Source organism: Onychostoma macrolepis, chromosome 08 (genome assembly GCF_012432095.1).
Source record: "Onychostoma macrolepis isolate SWU-2019 chromosome 08, ASM1243209v1, whole genome shotgun sequence".
Taxonomy (NCBI): Eukaryota; Metazoa; Chordata; class Actinopteri; order Cypriniformes; family Cyprinidae; genus Onychostoma; species Onychostoma macrolepis.
In genome coordinates, this window is record NC_081162.1 from 26,419,354 (window position 1) to 26,439,427 (window position 20,074).

The 20,074-nt window shown below is 37.4% G+C and overlaps 1 protein-coding gene and 1 long non-coding RNA gene across 12 annotated transcripts in view; one reads left to right on the top strand and one right to left on the bottom strand.

Annotated features, from left to right (window-relative positions):
• The first annotated feature begins 922 nt into the window (after positions 1–922).
• LOC131546196 (uncharacterized) lies at positions 923–11,025 on the top strand. Its single transcript, XR_009272622.1, has 3 exons — positions 923–997; positions 10,052–10,233; positions 10,887–11,025. It is a non-coding gene; the product is annotated as an uncharacterized LOC131546196 (long non-coding RNA).
• LOC131546195 (citron Rho-interacting kinase) overlaps positions 992–20,074 on the bottom strand; it is a 61,199-nt gene continuing 42,116 nt past the window's right edge. The window contains exons 18-40 of one of the 11 annotated variants that reach the window (XR_009272621.1): positions 19,368–19,503; positions 18,089–18,193; positions 17,823–17,963; positions 16,541–16,648; positions 16,053–16,251; positions 14,000–14,170; positions 13,720–13,743; positions 12,441–12,578; positions 11,037–11,211; positions 10,864–10,952; positions 10,364–10,468; positions 10,050–10,219; positions 9,750–9,830; positions 9,499–9,634; positions 8,219–8,358; positions 7,984–8,076; positions 7,697–7,805; positions 7,313–7,441; positions 6,450–6,530; positions 6,279–6,357; positions 5,994–6,192; positions 3,374–3,726; positions 992–3,060 (exon numbers count right to left, since the gene is read on the bottom strand). Coding sequence is in view for 10 of the 11 variants with exons in the window: in XM_058785578.1 (XP_058641561.1) it covers positions 3,332–3,692; positions 6,019–6,192; positions 6,279–6,357; positions 6,450–6,530; positions 7,313–7,441; positions 7,697–7,805; positions 7,984–8,076; positions 8,219–8,358; positions 9,499–9,634; positions 9,750–9,830; positions 10,050–10,219; positions 10,364–10,468; positions 10,864–10,952; positions 11,037–11,211; positions 12,441–12,578; positions 13,720–13,743; positions 14,000–14,170; positions 16,053–16,251; positions 16,541–16,648; positions 17,823–17,963; positions 18,089–18,193; positions 19,368–19,503 (2,944 nt within the window). In the remaining variant the exon portion in view is untranslated. Of the gene's footprint in view, positions 3,727–5,993; positions 6,193–6,278; positions 6,358–6,449; positions 6,531–7,312; positions 7,547–7,643; positions 7,806–7,983; positions 8,077–8,218; positions 8,359–9,498; positions 9,635–9,749; positions 9,831–10,049; positions 10,220–10,363; positions 10,469–10,863; positions 10,953–11,036; positions 11,212–12,440; positions 12,579–13,719; positions 13,744–13,999; positions 14,171–16,052; positions 16,252–16,540; positions 16,649–17,822; positions 17,964–18,088; positions 18,194–19,367; positions 19,504–20,074 lie in introns of those variants that run through there. The other 10 variants (XM_058785583.1, XM_058785582.1, XM_058785585.1 and 7 more) reach the window with 10 other exon arrangements.

A 20,074-nucleotide genomic window follows, 5' to 3' on the forward strand; every position in this document is an offset into this window, starting at 1 on the left:
GGTAAACATCAACAAAATGAATAAAATTATGAATAACAAAAATTCTAAACTGAACCTCATTATTGGGTCAATATCACCACAGAGTGCCTTTCAACCCTCACAATACTTAAAAATTTAGGTTTTAATTTCCCATTTGCTTTGTCATGTCATAAATGGTAGACACTCAAGTTCAATAGAAACATATTAGCTGAGCTCCCACATTTTATTTGATTTCAATTTTTATTTTATTCGAAGCCTAAATCATAAGAGAGCCTGTGTCCACCCTGTCATGGACACACATATTACTGTTAAATATGTTTTCATTGCAAAATTAAGATGCAAATTATATTTTCTGAAAGATATGATGTCCCTTTCCTAAACAGGGTTATTTGTTTGCTTTCAAATTATAAATACATAAAAGATTTTATGTAAACCATGTGTTTTTAAAGAAACTCGCACATGCTTTTTTTTTTTTTTTTCTTATTAGTTTTTTGTTTGCATGTTATTGTACCCACACCTTGCTATTGAACACGCTGGATTATATAGATATGATTATTTAAAATGTATCTAAAGAGCTAAGTAATGCTTTTGTCATGAATATATGTATGTCACACCCTTATCTTAAGTTATGGCAAAAGGCACCCTACAGTGATATCGACTCTATTAGAATCATCCAAAAAAAAAAAAAAAATTATATGTATATATATAATTTTTTTTTTTTTCAAATAATCAAAATGTTATAGATTGGATCCACCTGCTACTCCAGCATTGACGTCATTCCGTTGCCTGCTGGCCTTCACATCAGAAACTGGTTATTAATTTTGTCTCTCATCTGCCAAATGTTTAGCATTTCCAAACCTTTTGGATGCTCTGCTCCGCTGTCAAGTCCCACGATCCCTGCGGTCTGGCTCGGGTGATGAATCGGTAATGAACGGAAGCGCGGGCGCGAGCGCGCTTGTGATGATCACGTGTTCCAATTCTGACAGACCAAAAAACGACTCGACGCCAGGAGAACTGAGTATGGCTCGTACTTTAATAGTGTTTAATATAGCTTCATTTCTTTATACAAAAAGAAAGTTCAAGGTAAGCAGCCTTGTTAGTTGAAAAACATCGATTATCAATATTAAGGTAGTAGTACATGACGGGACGTCCCAAAACCAAGTCAGAATTTACTCATGCGTTTGATATGATCACTCAGGCGTTTGCTTACAATTAACCCATGAACTCAAAAAGCCTCTGAGCTGTTTTCGTATTCCGAGGAACGACAGAAGATCTTCTACAAACCCTGAGGGCTACCGGACATTGTTTCACGTCACAGCTGAACAGGACGTCCGTTAACGGATAAGCAGCAGAAATGTCCAGAAGAGCCTCGCGGAACCGCTGCTGTGTGCGAGTGTGTCGACGAAAGCTTCGTTATTTCCGACAAAAATACGATAAGTTCACTTGAACATCACAAGGACACTTGTAGCGAGAACATGACGTGTCTCTTTAAAAAGATTTACAAGCTCAGACTCTATTAGCATAAAAATATACAATGTGCGGTAGGTTTGATAATGTCAGTCAAATAGAGCATAAAAAACTGGACAAACTGTCATTAAGAGCAGCCATATTGACTGTTTACCACATTAGCATACAACATACATGGAAATAAAACCTTTTCTGTACTCTTCTGTAGGGAACCCAATTCAACTGTCTATACAAACCATTTAATAGCATAAAAAATAGACTTCGTAGCTTCATCAGTCAAGTTCCGTTTAGCTATAAAAATTGAAATCACCGTATTTACAATGTGCTAATCACGTGATTGAGTTGAAGGAATATTCTGGGTTTAGTATAAATGTACAGCATTTGTGGTGCAGATCTGATGATTTCAGCTAAACCAAAAATGGTGGTTCCAGTAAAACACAATGGAAGTACATTTTTAATGCGAGATAAAATTGCTTACTAACCTCATCAGTGCTGGTCAAGGTTTTCATACAGGGATACTACGATGAGCCTGTTTACATGAAGAAAACAACACAACCTAAAGTAGTCCTACCACTAAATGGGTGATTAAGACACTCTATAGTTCAAATATATCTATTTTTAAATAAGAACTTGTGTGTTTTAGCGTTATGCAATTAACTTTTTCTTTAAAGTGATAGTTCACACCCCAAAATGAAAAGTCCGTCATCGTTTACTCACCCTCAAGCTGCTCCAAACCTGTATGGGTTTCTTTCTTCTGTTGAAGATCTTTTTTTTTTTTTTGAAGAATGTTTGGTAAACATTATGTTCAAAACATACATTTCCAGAACAGAAATCTGAGCGTTGGATAATGCCAGGTTCAAAATTATTGTTTCAATTTGTTGACACTGATTAATGTTTTTACAGACAGGATTTTAAATTTTTCCTTTTAAACCACTCCATAAATCAGAAAATGAAAAAGAAAAAAATATCAGTGTTAAGAAATAAAATGTTATATGAATGAAACTGTAAAATTTGCTCTAAGTGCTGCTGCAGTGGGGGAAAAACTCATTTTGAGAAAATGGCTAGTGTATTATAATTTAAATCTACTGATGCTAACAGATAAAGTGTATAAAAATAAATAAATAAAAATTGGATGAAAGAAAGGTGACGTTAAAATTGCCTAAAATCGCAAAATTTACCAGTACCTGTTCCTGTTTACTTCCATTGTAAATGTCTTACTGTTACCACAGTTTTGACATAAAATAAATAAACAATGGCAGAATCAACATCAGTAATGGCCGTTATGCCACAAAACGCTGTTGACAGAGCTTACCGTACTGAACCCGGGATATTCCTTCAAAGTCTTTCCCCAAAACATCGCAGTTGTTTTTCTTTACATTAGACCTTCATGAATGGTTACAGCATGGACAGAGTTTACAACATCAGCACAATGTCCCAGACTCTGGGGCTGCGAGGGAATAACATGGCTCTGTTCACGGTTACAGGCATGAGATGATATAGTTCAGAGTTTTACGAAGCGCCTGTTAAAAGGGCAAGTCCATCCACGCGGGAGGTGGACGATGGCTCTTACGTCATCCCTCCGGGACACTCTCAGACTGAAGACTGGTCCCAAACCTACACCACCACCAGGATAAAGAGGTCACTTCAACACTTCAACAGGCTGCCTGCCCTGTCTGACGCAGATCAGCTCAGAAACATCATTACTGCTGCAAAGGATGCCGATTCTAACGTCTTTTCCCAGAGACTTTTTTAAATTTTCTTTAAAGGCTGGACATTAACTGAGCATCCTGTTTGAGGCCATAACTAGAAGGAATTTAACTACAAAGCAGCGGATGTTCATGCATTTGAGCATGCATGAACATCGTCAAACCTGATGTCTGTATCCCTAGAAGGATACACAGTTTACGTGGCAGTGTCTCATGCGTACCTTGTTGACGGGAGTCAGCTGGGTGCGAACAGAGCTAGTGTGAAGGCGCGAACGCTCCCGGTCTCTCTCGCTGCCGCTGCTCTCGAAGCGCCCGGGCGATCTCTCCCTGCGGCTGTCTAGCACAGCCCGACCGGGCGATTTCTCGCGCTCCAGAGGCCGGGCCGGAGATTTGTCCCTCCGGAACTCCGTGCGGCCCTCGCGGTAGCGGTGAGGGGTGCTGGGCTCGCGGTGCAGCGGCCCCTCCTGGGTCCCGGGACCCGAGGCCAGGCGCTTGGAAATGTGCTCGTTGTAGGTGGGCGGCCCGCGCTTGTTTGGGCTGCTGTGAAGATTTGGGTAAATGCATGATGCTTTGACTGCACACAAGATGATTTATACGGTTTGTGAACATGAAATATTGATGAAGCAATAAGCAACTCAAGGCCACATGTGTGTGATTTTTACCACAAATAAGGGATGTTTTTAGCGAGAATCCCTTTAACCGTGGTAAGATCACTAACAGCAGCAGCAGTATGATTAACTATGGAAGCTTATTTCCGCCACAGAGTAAAAATATAAAAAAGGGAATTGCAGCTTTTTTAAAATCAGAATTGCATATCTACATTTTGCAATTCCGACTTTTTTCTTAGAATTAAGAGAAAAAAAGAATTGCAAGATGTAAATTCAGAATTCTGAGTTTGCATCTCACAATTCAGACTTTCTTCTCGATTTCTGAGTTTACATCTTGCAAATCTGACTTGTTTTTCTTAGAATTGTTTACATCTCGCAATTCTGACTTTTTTCCTTAGAATTCTGAGTTTATATCTCACAATTAAACATTTTTTCTCAGAATTCAGAGTTTACATCTGGCAATTCTGACTTTGAATGCTGTTTACATTTTGCAAATCAGATTTTTTTTTCTCACATTTCAGACTTTTTTCCTTAAAGTAAACTTAGAATTCTGACTTTTTTTCTTAGAATTCTAATTTTACATCTATCCATTCTGACTTTTTTTCTTGGAATTCTGAATTTACACCTCGCAATTCTGACTTCTTGGAATTGCATGCAGAATTCAGAGAAAAAAGTCAGGTCAATTGTAAGATATAAGCTTACAATTCTGAGAAAATGTCTGAATTGACCTATCGGTAAGCCCCCTTAGTTACTGTTGCTCCCTCGGACAAACATACAGAGTTGCTCACTGTCTTACAATGACAGCTGCAGTGTGAAAACCTTGTCCCGCGATGTTTTTGCAGAATTTTGGACACAGAAGGCCACCAAATGGGAATTAAATATTCCATGGAGGGATTTGTAAAATATTTAAAAATAAATACGGTGGGTACGTTAACTCGAAGCGAGGGTTTACAGATCACAATGCAAGCGGGAGAAGTCTCATATTACGGTCGGTCATCACGATCGCGGATGACAACATGCAGGATCAACACTGTCCATGTATCGCAGGGAACGATTAAATTAATGTACATTTAACCAGTTTAATATGGAGAGGCACTGAAAAAAGGCACTGTACAAGACGCGAGAACAGTCCGCTATTTAGGTTTGTACATGGACTCACTAACTTTAACGTTAGCTAGTTTTAGCCAGAGATACCACTAACATTAATAACCAGATAACATTAATGTTCTGCTTGAACAGATGAAAATAGTAACTTAATGAGTGTATGACAACCAGAAAATGAACGAATTTTGTCTTCATTTGGATTGGGGTTGAATGCTTAGGGACATTTTGCTCTGTTTTGTTTAGATTCAGGAAATGTAATAAAATAAATTATATTGCCCATCCTCTCAGGATACCTGGAATCAGTGTTACAAGTACCACAGGCACATCATTTTTGCAGAATAAAAACACCATAAAACCGATGCGAACTTCGTATCTTCCAAAGTTTCTCTATGGCGCTGAAACCTAAAGATGTCCGAGTTCCGCTCCCCCTGCAACTGATACTCAACTGCCATTGGCTAGTCTGCGTTTGAGGGGAGGGGCTTACCGATAGGTCAAATTGTAAGATATAAGTTGCCTTTTAACTTTTTTTATTCTTTGGCAAAAATAAGTTTCCATAGATAGTAGACATCAAATAATTACATTTACTATTTCCTAGGATTAGAAACAGAACAAAAAATTAGAGAAAATTGTTACAACAATTGTGAATGTTACTAGTTAATAGCATTATTATTTTGTTCCTACAAATTTTAAAAATTAAAAGCACAAAGCAGATTTATTAAAACTTAAACTAAAATTCAAATTAAAACTAAAATATTAAAAATAAAAGCTATTTAAAAAACCCTGAATACTATAATACCAAATACTAAACCAATACTAAAACATGAATACTAAATAATATGAAAATAACAGTCCACAATTGACTGTAGTGACCGTGTTAGGTTACACTAAGATGTGTTTCTGGCTCTGTTTTCTGCACCAAACAAACAAACAAAAAAGTTTTTTAATCCCTGATTATTTATAATAATCGCAACATATAATTCTTCCATTAAATTCGACTGTTTTCAGTTGCCAAGCAGTATAGTAACTTTAAAAGTTTAAAAGTAAAAGTTTAAATCTACAAAGTTCAAATTTACAACATCTGATTTTCAATAGTGACTCATTCACTCAGAATTTAAAGCCGGGCTCTCACTCTAATAAATTGCCATAACCCGCACCTCCTGCTAGAACCGGTCCTCTGCAGTTCCCCAGACTCCCGCACCAGGCTGCCCTTACAGCAGATGACCCGCAGTTTGTTCTGATAGGACGAGGCCAGATAGATGGCACCAGACGATATGGCCGGACCCAGATAACGTGGGTTAGGAATGTCCAGGTGAACAAGACTGGAAGGCCTGTTTTAAAGAGGACTTAGTGTCACACTCAAGTTCTAATGTTATTTCTGCTGTCTTATATGCATGCATGTTGCTATACATCCTACCCAAGAGCTGCATGTCCCTGAATCTCAATAACATCCAGCGAGTTGTAGTAGGTCACAAACAGATACGGCTCTCTGAATGCTGGAAACAGAAGATGCTTCAGTTAGAGATCCTGAAGATCCTCATCACTATGTTTTACACATTTGGGTTGTTACAAATGGAAAACTGGCTACCAAATGTCAGGGGAAGTCGACTCCACTTGAGATCATCAGGGCGACTTCTTCGACCGTAAGCGTCCACAAACACACCGATCTCTGTTATTAGAAGTTAGACATTTAAAGAAAAACAATGTAGAAAATCAATGCAATTTAAGTGATTTTCCAGGGGAAATAAACACAGGGCGCTGTTATTGTAAATAATTACAATCATTTTTTTAATTCAATTAATTAGATATGCTTTTTGATTAATAAAATTGAATTTAACCATTTAAACAGAGTCAGGAATATTTAAATGGAGATTAAAAAGGAATCCAGAAAGATTTTAATGGACAAAATAAAATGGCATTTGGGGGGGGGGGGGGGAACAAAAGAAACAAATTGCGTAGGACCCTACTATTGTATACTGCCCACTATTTTAAAAGAGTATGCAGTTAGTAACAAAGAATACTGAAAAATGTTTCATAGTACAGCATGTACTATACAGAGTACTGCTTTGTCATCGTATGTAATGTTTAATTCAGCAGCTGGCGGCATCCAGTGAAGAGATGCGATATAAACAGTTTTATAAATAGGGTTTTATAACTGAAATATTCAGTTATTTTGCATATTTAATCAGAGATTTAAAAAAAATCTCTCTTGGCGAATCAAATAAATAGATGTTTTTTGTTCATTCGTCAGATTTAAAAATTGAAGTAGAGTGTTGCAATGTGAGAAAATGGAGTATTTAAACAGCCATAGAACAGCAAAAAAAACAAAAAAAAACATTGTGTTTGGAACAACATGACTGTAATGATTTTGTATGAACTGTTGCTCATGCAACTAATATTTTCATGCAACAGGAACTTGCTGTAGTTTAGATGGTGTGATGGGTGTCTGACCGTGGAAGCAGAGCAGATATTCTTCCTTCTGTGGAGTGCTGGACACCTGGACGATGGAGATTGGGAAACAGTGGGAGGATCCAGTGAACACAGCCGATGCCAGAGACACGTCATTCTTGTCCAGGAACTCTGCCAAAAACAGCCCATCACGCAAAATGCTGTTTACATAATGCACAATTACAAATTATAAGTGCCTGATCATGTTCTCACAAATGGTCCGCCAGCCGGTCCAACCTGGAATATGCAAATGTTACTGCAATGACTAGCTGAATCCTTTTCAATAACAGATCCATCACAGGAGATATCAGACGTCAGTAGATTGTGGACTGACCTGAAGGTTAAAAACAATCATCTGTGCCCACAGGACGTCATTGATATACGTACCGTCCAGAACACACTGCTTCATCTCAATCTCGTAGAATTTATTGGTACCAATGATGATGCTGTAGCTGGTGAAGTGGACACAGCTGCACGGCTCGAGCGTTTCAATCTCCTGAGAGATAAAAAGGCTTATCATTAGGGGTGTGTTCGTGTGAGTGATCTCTGGAGTCAGACCAGTAGGCAACAGCATGTCGAACATCGCAGCTGTTTGCAAAGGAATGCCATTGCTAAAATTCTTGTGACGTATGAGTTATTTTGCTTCAAGACCCAGAACCTCGAATATCACTTACCTTCCGTATACAGAATTTGTTCAGATTGTCATTGTATCGTAGAATTGTGACTTTGTTGGGCATTGCAGCACAAATGCATGGACCATTTTCTATCTAAAGCAAGAAAAGACACAAAATATCATGTAAGGTACAAATTCGTTGCATTGCACGTCACAAAAGGCATGATGCAACACAGTGCACTAAAAATACACAGAGAGGAAGTTGCAATGCAGTGAAACGCAAACTGCAGCCTTACCCTGCCCGCGGCGAACAGATGACAGCCCTTGACTGTCTCAAAGATATACGGCACAATCTCAGGTAGCGTGGGGAGGTGAGACTGGGACAGAGACTGTTTCACTTTCTTAATCTCCACCAGACAGAGTGCCCGCTCATCCCCTGCAACACATCATCATAATCAACTTACTTTAAATGCATCCTTTGTCAAATAGTACTGTGTTGTTACTATGGCACAGTGATGCTATTATGCAATAAGTTATTTTGGAGGACTGAGGTGTCCAAGTCATAACATCTAACTACTGGGGCACCTCAGGGCTCAGTTCTGGGACCACTTCTCTTTGTCTACATAGCATCACAAGGTTCTGTCATTCAGAAACATGGCTTTTCATATCACTGCTATTCTGATGACACTCAACACTACCCCTCCTTCCATCCTGATGATCCGACGATTGCAGCTGCTCGTATCTCAACATGTCCATCACCTTCAAATCAACCTTGCCAAGACAGAACTGCTTGTGGTTTCAGCCAGCCCATGACTTCATCACAATTTCTCCATCCAACTACGCTCATCAACCATAACACCTTCCAGAACAGCCAGGAAGTTGCAGTTGGACCCTCTAACACTAGCGTTCACTATTCTTTTTCTATTCTATCTACTTGTTTTTTAATTTATTTTTAAAAAAAAAAAGCTTGCTCCATGTACTTTGTTAGACCAACCAGGACTTGTCACAGCACTTATATATTGTTGGTCTTTTGTTGGTTTGATTGCTTCTATTGTCCTCATTTGTAAGTAACTTTGGGTAAAAGTGTCAGCGAAATATCATGGTATTTTGATCTAATGATTACCATATTAACATCCCAAGGTATTTACATAGTTCTCTGTGTTGCAAGCGCCATGCTCTACTGTTTGAGCTATGGGAATACTTTAAAGAATAAAATAGTATTATCATGGTACTTAGTGCGCAAACGCATAATATTAACTTAAGTTTCAACAAAACTTAAATAAAACAGTATACCATGCTAATTTTCTTTTGCGCTGTTGCAAGTGTAGCAGAGGCCAGCGGGTGAGTGCTGTGCAGGTAAAACCTCACTCCCCGATCTCAAGTGGCGCTCTAGCGACTGACGCTATAGGCCGTGGCTTTTAGCCTCCTTGTTAGAGCGACGCCTCCCACACCGGAGACTGCGGTTTGAAACCCGCTTGCCGCGGGGCGAGTAGGACCACTACACAAGGACTCTTAGTCAAATTCATTCAGTTTTGGTTTCTGAAACGAGCAGTAAAGGGCTGTGATCTTTGCTCACCCACGATCATCAGCAGCTTGTCGTGCTCCTTGATGATGTGGATCTGAAACACGGATCCCATACCCGGGATGTGAGTGAGGGAGTTCTTAATCACATTCAGGGCATAGAGCCCTTCCTCAGAGCCCACCAACACAATCTGATGGCAAAAACAAGATGACAGTATATTAAACTTTAACAAATATAGACTGAAAATAATGAAATAAATCTTGAAAATTCAAAGTGATTGTGGTATTAGTGGACGACGCAGGTACCTGGTCAGTCAGCGGGAGGGTGCAGTTGATATCCAGGCGATCATCTCCTTCTAGCTTGAGTAAGGAGTTACCCAACAATTTCTGTACAGAACCAAAAACACCATTATAGAGGATGTGAGCAGTATGTTTCAATGTTTCATGCACTTCGCAGAGCTTTTAGGATTATCAGTATGTTTCCCTGCATCCCGCTATACTGGTAAAAAGAGACAAACCTACAGTTTCCGCCTTACATGTCACTGCACTGACTCTTTAAATGTCACTGTGAACAGTCCGTGGGTGTTTCTGTTTCCTCTCACTCACAGCGTCTGCTTCGGCTTTCTCTCTCGCCCCACGACTGCTGGCCACAATGGCTTCCAGCACAGCCACCCAGCGCTGCTTCTCAGAAAACCCTGAGGTCATGAGGTACAGAGTCTGACCGGGCCAGCATGTTGACTGTGGAGACGACTCCAACTTCAGCACATATGGCACATCTGAACACATACAAGTATGTTAGGAAGCAGAAAAATATGTTACATCTTCCAGACATGGAATACTTTCTGAATTGATATGCAGCAGACTAAAAACTTTGATAGGTAGGTACATGGTACAATGTAATTCTACAGAAAGTCTGTCACCTGTCTTGGCTGTGTTGGGCAGCTCAGAGGCTCCAACAGCAGAATGAACAGTCACGTCTCCATCAGAGAGACACAACTCAAACTCATCCAGAGGCTTCACTGACTCTGAGAAGATTATTGATTATTATATGATTATACATCATTCACATCAAGGTACATCATTCCACACCTGTTTATCCCTGCTGGAAAATAGATCAAACTTTCACATGGTCATCAATCTGGTTTCCGATGGTCAGGCTGGTTTGGATTTTTGCCAGCTGCTCGGTTTGGGAGACCAGCAGACCTCCATAAGCTGGTTTAAGATGTCTAGATAGTTGATCAGGAGGAACTAATCGCCTAGAGTTAGCCAAAACAAGCTACCACTTTCCAAAAACCAGCTTGACCAGGATATCCTAGTATGATTAAAGATTTTCCAGCAGGGATGAACTGTTGCTCTGTAATAATATGCTGTGTGCAAACACAACCATTGCACACTGGGAAAAGTAAAAACATTCACAAACCATCTCTTGGTTCTGTCTCGTAGGTGATCACTTTATATCCATCCAGCACCACGTACTTCCTTTCCCAGCCCTGACCACGCTTCCCATTTCTGCAGGAGGACAACCACAGTTCCATGTACACTTAGTGTTTGCTTCTCTTCTGATGGTGTTCATGCTCACGGCACACGGCTCACCTGGGCTGCTTCAGCCATCCTTCCAGCCTCATGTGTCCACCAACATCTTTCAGACCAGAGGTGCTTCCCTTTTCCCGACACAGAGCCTCGGACAGGTGCAGCGCGTACTCGGTGGGCACACCACAGGTGGCTGGAAGGTACGGGGAGCATTTTGGGTGGCACAAAGCGTGACATTCTGAAGCAGGAGAGAGAAGATGGTTAAACCAACACAGAAAGAGGATCAGCATCTTCAGCTTTAGCCCAGGTTGACCTGCTTGGGTCAGCGATCTATTAAAAACAACAGTTGGCCCTTTTCCTATTTCTGTGTTCTTCAGAAGCACAAGTCATCATAGTAACTTCTATAGCGGTGAATGAACAATACAACAAATAATTTCTGCATTCTCATGAGAGGTTCCATTATCAAAAGAAATAAAACCCAATATGACTTTCCAAAAGAAGAAAAAAACATATACATTTGCTCAGCCATTGTATTAGATACACTAATGCAGCAGCACTGACTAGTTTTTAGAAATGTAATGCAATTTAAGGCAGTATAACACAAAAGTGTAATAAATGCATTTTTTTTTTTTTTATTAAATATAAAAAACTGCTAGATTTTAATAACTGTAAACTTGTCAGAAAAGGGATCATGCTTGAGGAGGAACAGGAGGAAAAACATTTTTTTCTTAATAAAAAAAATCTATTTCCATTTTTTACATTTTTCTCCTATTAAATTCTATTTAGAAACTCATCACACATAGTTATTAGGGTTGCAAAGAGGCAGAAAATTTCCAAGATTTTATAAAATGTTCCAATTATGTAAAGTTTCTGGAAATTTTTACATCCCTAATAGTAATGACCAGTAACTGTAATATATTAAAAGTCATTTGTTTCCTGAAAAAATGACATGTTGCAATTGAAGAAAGCACATTTCACATGATGTATAATATGAAAAAACAACTTCATTTAGCTTCAGGTTTTACAGGGTTGACAAGAAAAAATAAGAAATAAAGTGACTAAAGGAATCATTTATTTACTAAAAAAAATTAAACCAAACAATGACGATACCCTTTTTCACAACAAAAAGTGTTAACCTGTACTACTTAAGCTATTTCTACTTAGTTTAACCCATAAAAATAGCTTTGATAGTATAAATAATGTAATTAGGCTGATTCAATGATGTTATAATAACATACTTTTTATTTTGAATAATACTTGGGGAAAATGTTTTTTAATTTTAATGTTACCATTTTTCTGTGTGGTTTCTCTACCCAATATTTGTGCAATGCAATACCGGTACTGGTATCGGAAAGTAACAAAAATATAAGTATCGGTATCGTACTCATGGAAAAAGTCGTATCGGCACATCCCTACTTGTAAGTATAGTGACCATGTATTTGGAAATGGTCTACATGTAATCCGTACCGATGCATGTTGCGGCTTGCCGTCCAAAATGGACAGTGTCCAGACAGACGGTGCAACGAGCCGCCCTCATGTTGAGCCCCTGCGTGAAGCGGTGAGGAGTGTTGTGATGCATCCTGTCCTTCACACGTCTGGTGTACTCTACAGGATCAAACAATCAAATGTGCTTTCTTAAAAACGGTCTTGTGTCTTTTATGCACGTCTATATAACTTATGCAAACAGGCCAAAGCAAGCTGAAAATGTCCTCTCCTGAGAACATTTCTCCACCAGAGGGTGAAACCAGCTCACTGAAGTGTCCAAGCTGTCATTAGGAGCTTGGGTACGAGCATGCAAGGATTTCGGAGTTCTGGCATTCCGCATGGCATACAGCAGGAGTATGGCCATATATACGAGATAAGCTCAGTGTCCTGACAGATCTGCGTGCAGGAGCTTTGAAGATCCACAATCATGCCATGATGTCCTGAGTGGAAGTCTGCTGTCATCAAACTGTGATGACCTGACACAGCAAGTGTTCGTTCAATAAATTGGGTATAGAACAGCCAAAAGACTTCAACTGAAGCATTTCCTTGAATGACATGTTTGGATTTGGCCAGAGAGCTTATCTCTGCAGGGATATAAAGATCATATCAAGAAAGAAAAGATATTGGAGAGACGCCTGCTTCATTCTCAGAAAACGGTGCCATTTGTGTCTCCATGACTGAACACTGTCACATTTAAAACACATATATTTGAAATAGTAAATATGCAAATATATATATATATATATATATAAAATACATATTTTTCAAATATATTGTGTATATTGTGTCAAATATTGTGTGTGCGTATGTCTGTGTGTGTGTGTGTGTGTATATGTACACACAACGGATATATATATATATATAATCATATTAATATGTATAATAAAAACATTAATAGTATGTACATTTAAAAAAAATCTAAAATGCTTTATTACACTAATTTAGAATGTGTCTGCTGTGAATGTGAAACTGTTATTTTGATAAATTTCCACATTTTAAAATAATGGTTTGACCTTTCTGACATTATATTTGAGAAATTATGTCAAAGTGTTTCTGACCATATAGTTCAAACGTTAGTTTGTTATTTTTATCTGTATTGCAGGATTTTTAGGCATGTATCAGCCTCATCTTGAAGGTTCATCAGTAACCTTTAGAAATAAAAGTGTAAATAATGAAATAAATAAAAAATCCTGATATTTCAAGCACAAATGGCACGGTTTCTTGAGAGTGGGCCGCCTGAGCCTGTTATGTAAGAACTTACTTTCAGAGGTGACTCTCCTTATTTCTGTGAAACGACAACAGAGAGGACAGTGAGTGTGGACAGACATGAGCGAAAACATTTCTGGAGCCTCCTTATCTTATATTGAAACAGCATCAAAATACACATCAAATCAACATTTTGATTCTACAAGCTTCTGATTTCATTTCCTTTTTCATAGCATGAGATGAAATGGCAAGAAGGACCAAGAGAACACAATTGTTGTTCTGCTTATGTTTTGAATATTAAAAAGGTTGCAAAAGCTCTGCGTCTGGCTTCTAACCTTCAGGATTGGCAGCGTCCTTCCTGCGGCCGGAGCTGGACGACATCAGGCCGCTGCTGGGCTGGTGCTCGGGGGATTTGTTGGATTTGGTGGACATCATGAGCTGCTGACGAGCCAAACCCGGGGTGGCTGGAGTACCGCTGTGCTCCAGGGCTTTATTAAACTGAACTGCTGAGTGGAGGGAATACAGTGAGAAAACCAGCATGTCTGAGAACATTACACACAGTGTGTGGCACGTTTGCTTATTGTTTAATAAATGTCATTTAAAAAACCCTTTATTACACTGCCGCTCAAAAGTCTCTTCTGCTCACCAAGGCTGCATTCATTTGATCAAAAATGCAGTAAAAACAGTTAAATATTACAATTTAAATGACTTCTGTACTGTAATATATTGTAAAATGTAAAAGTGTGATCAAAGCTGAATTTTCAGCATCATTACTCCAGTCTTCAGTGTCACATGATCCTTCAGAAATCATTCTAATTATTAGCCATTTTGATTATTAGCCATTATTAGCCATATTGAATATTTTGTGAAACTGTGATGCTTTATTCTTCAATGAGTAGAAACTCCAAAAGAACAGCATTTATTTGAAACAGAAATCTTTTGTAACATTATAAATGTCTTTACTGTTACTTTTGATTAATTTAATGCATCCTTGATAAATGAAAATACAAATTTATTAAATTATCTTTAAAAAAAAAATCACATATTTTTGTGGAAACAGCAATACATTTTTTACATATTTTTGATGAATAGAATATATTCAAAAGCAACAATTTGCATTTAAAAGCAATATTTTTACCTACTTCACTTTTGATCACTTTCATGCATCCTTGATGAATAAAACTATTACTATTAATACTTAAGTATAACTATTATTAAAAAACTTACTGACCTCAATCTTTTAAACAGTAGTATATATTGCAATAATTGTAAGTTATATATTGTAATTTAGAGTCTATAAAAACATTATTATAATATAATTAGTCTGCATTAACATTCTTTCTAGTCAGAATTCGAGTCTTCTAAACTCTAAAAGCATTTTCCATGTAAAAATACAAAACCGTACATTTATGTAAAACTATATTAATATTAACTTTTATATTTAAAATTAAACTATCAAACTTTCACTATATTTTCTGAAATTCTTTATGCATTTTATGCAAAAATCTGTCCCTAACTTTCTTTTAAATTCCATTATGCAGTGACATTTCCCTTTTTAAAAACATTTCTGACAGCATATGAGGAAATTACATTAAAAGGGATAGTTCACCCAAAAATGAATGTGATGTGACACAAACGAAGGTTTTTAACTCAAACCGTTGCAGTCTGTCAGTCTGACTGCCATTCAATGACTGCCAACCCAGTGAGTAAAAAAAAAAACTGAACAGTATTTATATCATTTTTTACCTCTGAGCCACCGCAATGTCCAACTGTCCTGAGCTCGTTCTGTCGCATGTATACGTCACTCATTGTTTAGATCGCTTCCGCACATGCGTCTACTATGCCAGGGCACGTGATACTGTTCAGTTTCTTGCACAAACCGATTGTTTCGTGTCTTTAGGCCTCAATGTATCGTCACGAGCCACAGGGTTTAATTTGGCTTTGTCTGTGTATGTTTTTTTTTACTCTCAAAGCCGTGGGTCCCATTGACTGCCATTATATGACTGACAGACTGCAACGGTTTGAGTTAAAAACCTTTGTTTGTGTTCTACTGAAGAAACAAAGTCTCCTACATCTTGGATGCCCTGGGGGTAAGCAGATAAACATCAAATGTTCATTTTTGGGTGAACTATTCCTTTAAGAAGTTTCTCTTTCGCTTTTAATCTGTATTTCATGATATTTTATCTCAGGCTCATCTTGAAAAAAAAAAAACCCTTACTTTCTGCTGAGGAACACAAAAAGACAATTTCATGATTCTGTTTCATGTTGCTTTTGTGTAATTGTTGACAAAACTTTAGTCCCTGTTCATTGTAACTTCAAGAAAACAAGCAACCAGTTTCCAAATGTAACAACACAACTGAATGTGAAAGCAGAGTATGATGGTCCCACCCTCTCTGAGCTCCAGGCGTGTTTTCTGCAGGGCTTCCTCCAGCTCCGAGCAGCGAGCGCGTTCCTTCTCCAGCGCGGTCTTCAGGTCGCTGTACTGCAGGGGGACAGGGGCCACGGTGGGCACAGGGGGCACCTGCGTCTGTCCCTGCGCCGCCAGCGCCGCCAGCAGATCCTCTCGACGCCGTCCGCCAAACAGCCCCTGCACCCAAAACACGAGAGCAAGTGAATCGCCCAGGCTCACGCCCACAGACATGCTAGGACTCTATCCTGCCATTCGATCCCTACATATCCAGTCAAATTAGGTGTCCCTTTCTACAACTCACTTATTCAGGGCTTCTGTATATATGAATACATATGAGATTTCTGACGGATGACGCGGTTAGTATGCGGTTATTTGTGTGTGTAGCTCCAGGGACACCTAATGCGCAGCTCAGCAAGCAGTTAGTCAGATTAGTTAATGAAGTGAATTTACAGCGGATGACTCTGACCTTTTTCTTCTTAGAGGGGTGCTCTACCTTGGCCTGCAGGAAGTCTATGAGCTTGGTCTGCTGGGTGATGGTCCCCTCCATCTTGACCTTCTCGTGAGAGTACGCCGCCTGCAGAGGGAGCCACACCGCTATTGGAACACACCTCTGTGTTTGGAATGGAACACTAGCATTCCTGCCACCGCATACTATTTTTAAACAGTATGTAGTATGCAGCAATTTTATCCGGTATAATATGGCATATTATTTTGCATTATTTAATCCAATTTTGTGTGAAAGTGTCCTAACATTTGGCAGCTATATAAAATAAATCTATTTAAAATTAATTAAATAATTAAATAATAATTAAAAATATATTTAAAATATTATATAAGATAAATAGAAATATTTATATAATAAAATTATAATCATTATAATTAATAAAATTATAATAACATTATTATTATATATATATATATATATATTCAAAAATAAATCAATTCTTAAATTACTATTATTAAAATACTATTCATTTTAACATACAAAATATTATTATTAATATACAATATATATATTTTGTCATTAATTTTCATTAACTAAAACTAAAACCTTGTTACATTTATTTTTACTTGAAATAAAATAAACATTAACTGAATTAAAATATCAAAAGGAGGTGCCTAACCCTAACCCTAACCCATTCATTTAGTTTAAGTTGAAGTACTAAAATAACTAAAACTGAATTAAATAAAATGAATAGAAACTATAAATAATTGACAAAAACACTCAACGTAATTACAAAAACTTGAATTTTCTTAAAAATAGAATAATAAAAAAATCGAAAAATTAATAAAAGCTATAATTGTGTATTGATAATAGTAAAATAATCCTGATACAACATACTGTATACAGTGCAGCAAATAGTGTTATTTTTAAAAATAGCATGCAGTGGGCGTTATGCTGCAATACTGTCACCTCGCTATGTTGCCTGTTTAATTTTTTTTACCAATTTTGTGTAAAAGAATCTTTTGTAAATCCAATCAAATATTGAAAGAGGACAGCATTCACTTATTGTGTAATTCATCACTCTTGAAATTAAAGTTCAAGTAGAGCGCACTGCACTGTGGAACTATTATGGTTGCAAACTGTACATTTTGGCAACTATAGTAGCTGATGGGGACAGATAATTGTGCATACTATACACAGCATAAATACTGCATGCCTAGTATGAGTAGTATAGTTGACTGCCATTCTAAACGCCCAAAGCTACTCTTCTGCAGTAAGCATGGGTCCAGGTGTATGTGTGCACCTGTATGTTTTCCAGCTGGTACTCCAGGTCTGTCCGCTCGGTCTTCAGAAGGTCCGTCTGGTCCAGCGCGTCCTGAAGTCCTTGAGTCAGTCTGAAGATGTGGCTCTTCTGCATGTCCAGCTGCTGCTGCAGTTTTGCTTGCTGAGAGAAAAAGATACACTGGTTATGGTAAGGATGCACGATTACACGCGTGATGAATTCTGCTCGAATATTTTGTTCATTTGGTACAGTAAGTGCATGTTTTGAGTGCTAGTAAAGTGAAGCACCTCGTCCATGAGCCTCTGTTTGAGCTCTCTCTCCGTCTCCAGCTTCTGCTGCAGGCTGCGTGCGTTCATCTCCAGCATGGCGTGTTTCTTCTCCAGATCGCTCAGCTGATGAAGATAGAGCATGGAGGGAAATTAATGGGGGCTGGTGGCAAAAATGCCTCACAAAATCAAGATAATAGGACAAAAATGGGGCATAAACAAATTTCAGATAGATGTAAGAGCTTAATTTCACCTTGTAAACAGCTTTAGTGATAATAACATTGCATAATTAGTGCTAGACTAACGTCATGCAACAACTTGTTTGTCTGTGTAGAGATTGAGAATACACCAGAATATGACATATTCTCCAAACACAAATTTGTTTTTATAAATATTTCATTAATCTACATTAATCATAATTATTACAATATTAGCAATAATAATTAAGTTTTTTAAATTATAATTTACATACAATTTTAATCAGTTTGTTGTTATTGCTGTATTCAGATTCATTGAAGTAATTGGTTAAATTTAACCCTCTGGTGCTGCTCGTGTGGCGGTCAAAAATCTCTGTTTTTTTTTTTTGGCTTTTTTAAAAATTAAATGAATGTGTTACATTTTAGTTCGATATATATATTTTTAAAATATTTGATATTTTTTGGTGATTCTGTAGTACTAAATTATATTCATGGAATATGAAAATGAAATTTCCAACCTAAATGTAAATCAGCACAGACTTAAGTTTAGTCTCTTTTTAAAAGAGACACTTGGCAGATTTTTGCTGAAGTGAAAAAAATAAGTTTTAAAAAAGTTACAGAAGTTTAAGATTATTATGAAAAATATACAAATATACTATTTTTTAAATTTTATATGAATGTATATTTTCCAAAATCAAAGCCATAAATCTAAACAAGCTTTGTTCCAAATTTGAGGTTGATATCTCAAAAAATGTCCTTTGAGTTTAGGCACAATACCACAACTTTTTCAGGACCACTTAACCATTTCAAATCAGGTCCACGTTATTTTGTGTGTGTGTGTGTGTGTGTTCACAACCATTTTGTACCATTCAATACCAAAAATTCTAAAGAAAAAAATCGAAAATGACCAAACAGCACCAGAGGGTTGACAACACAGACACAAGTAATAAAGTAAAACTGCCCCTGGAAATCAATTCAAGAGGGTAAATATTGCCCCTTCATGGAAAAGTTCATTTCTGACCCTGATACAGAATAAGTATTCCTGTTGTCATTAAGCAGATGTTTTTATCCACAGTGACACAAACATGCACTGGCACACTTACAGTATCAGAAAGACCTTCAGCTTTGAGTTTCTGGTCTTTCAGGGCCTGTTGCAATACCAGGATTTCAGCTTTGTGCTCTTTGACCGCCAGTTCAACAGTCTGACGAGACTCAGAATTGCGCTGCTCTGCACGGAGTCTGGAGACCGAGAGAGAGAGAGTTATAGAACAATGAAGTGTTGGACACAGTATGTCTCTTACTCAGTGTTTCTATCTCTATACTTAACGTTCATTATGTAACTCTTATATAACTATGGACACTTCTGGCCCTGTAGACATTAAAAAATAAACTGTTTTAACAAACTTTTAACACACTTTCTAGTTTATTTTGTACACTGATAATGTCCAACAGTTATATATAAACATCACAGCAGAATTTGTTTTTTTTAGAGGCTATATACAAATCTAGAATTGTATGCATTTAATTTAATAATATATTTTGATTTGCATTAAAGATATGCATCCATTCATTTATATTTGCATTAATGTCAACATTTTTATCATGCCTTTATTTATATCTATATTTATTTATTAATTATTTAACAATATAAAATATTTAATATGTTATATAATAATAATAATAATAATAATAATTATTATTATATCTAAGTTTTCCGTTTTCATTGTATAAAGTCCTTTGACATCATCATAAATCCAACAAAATGATTTTGTGTATGTATCTATTTATTTAATTTAATTTAATTAATTAA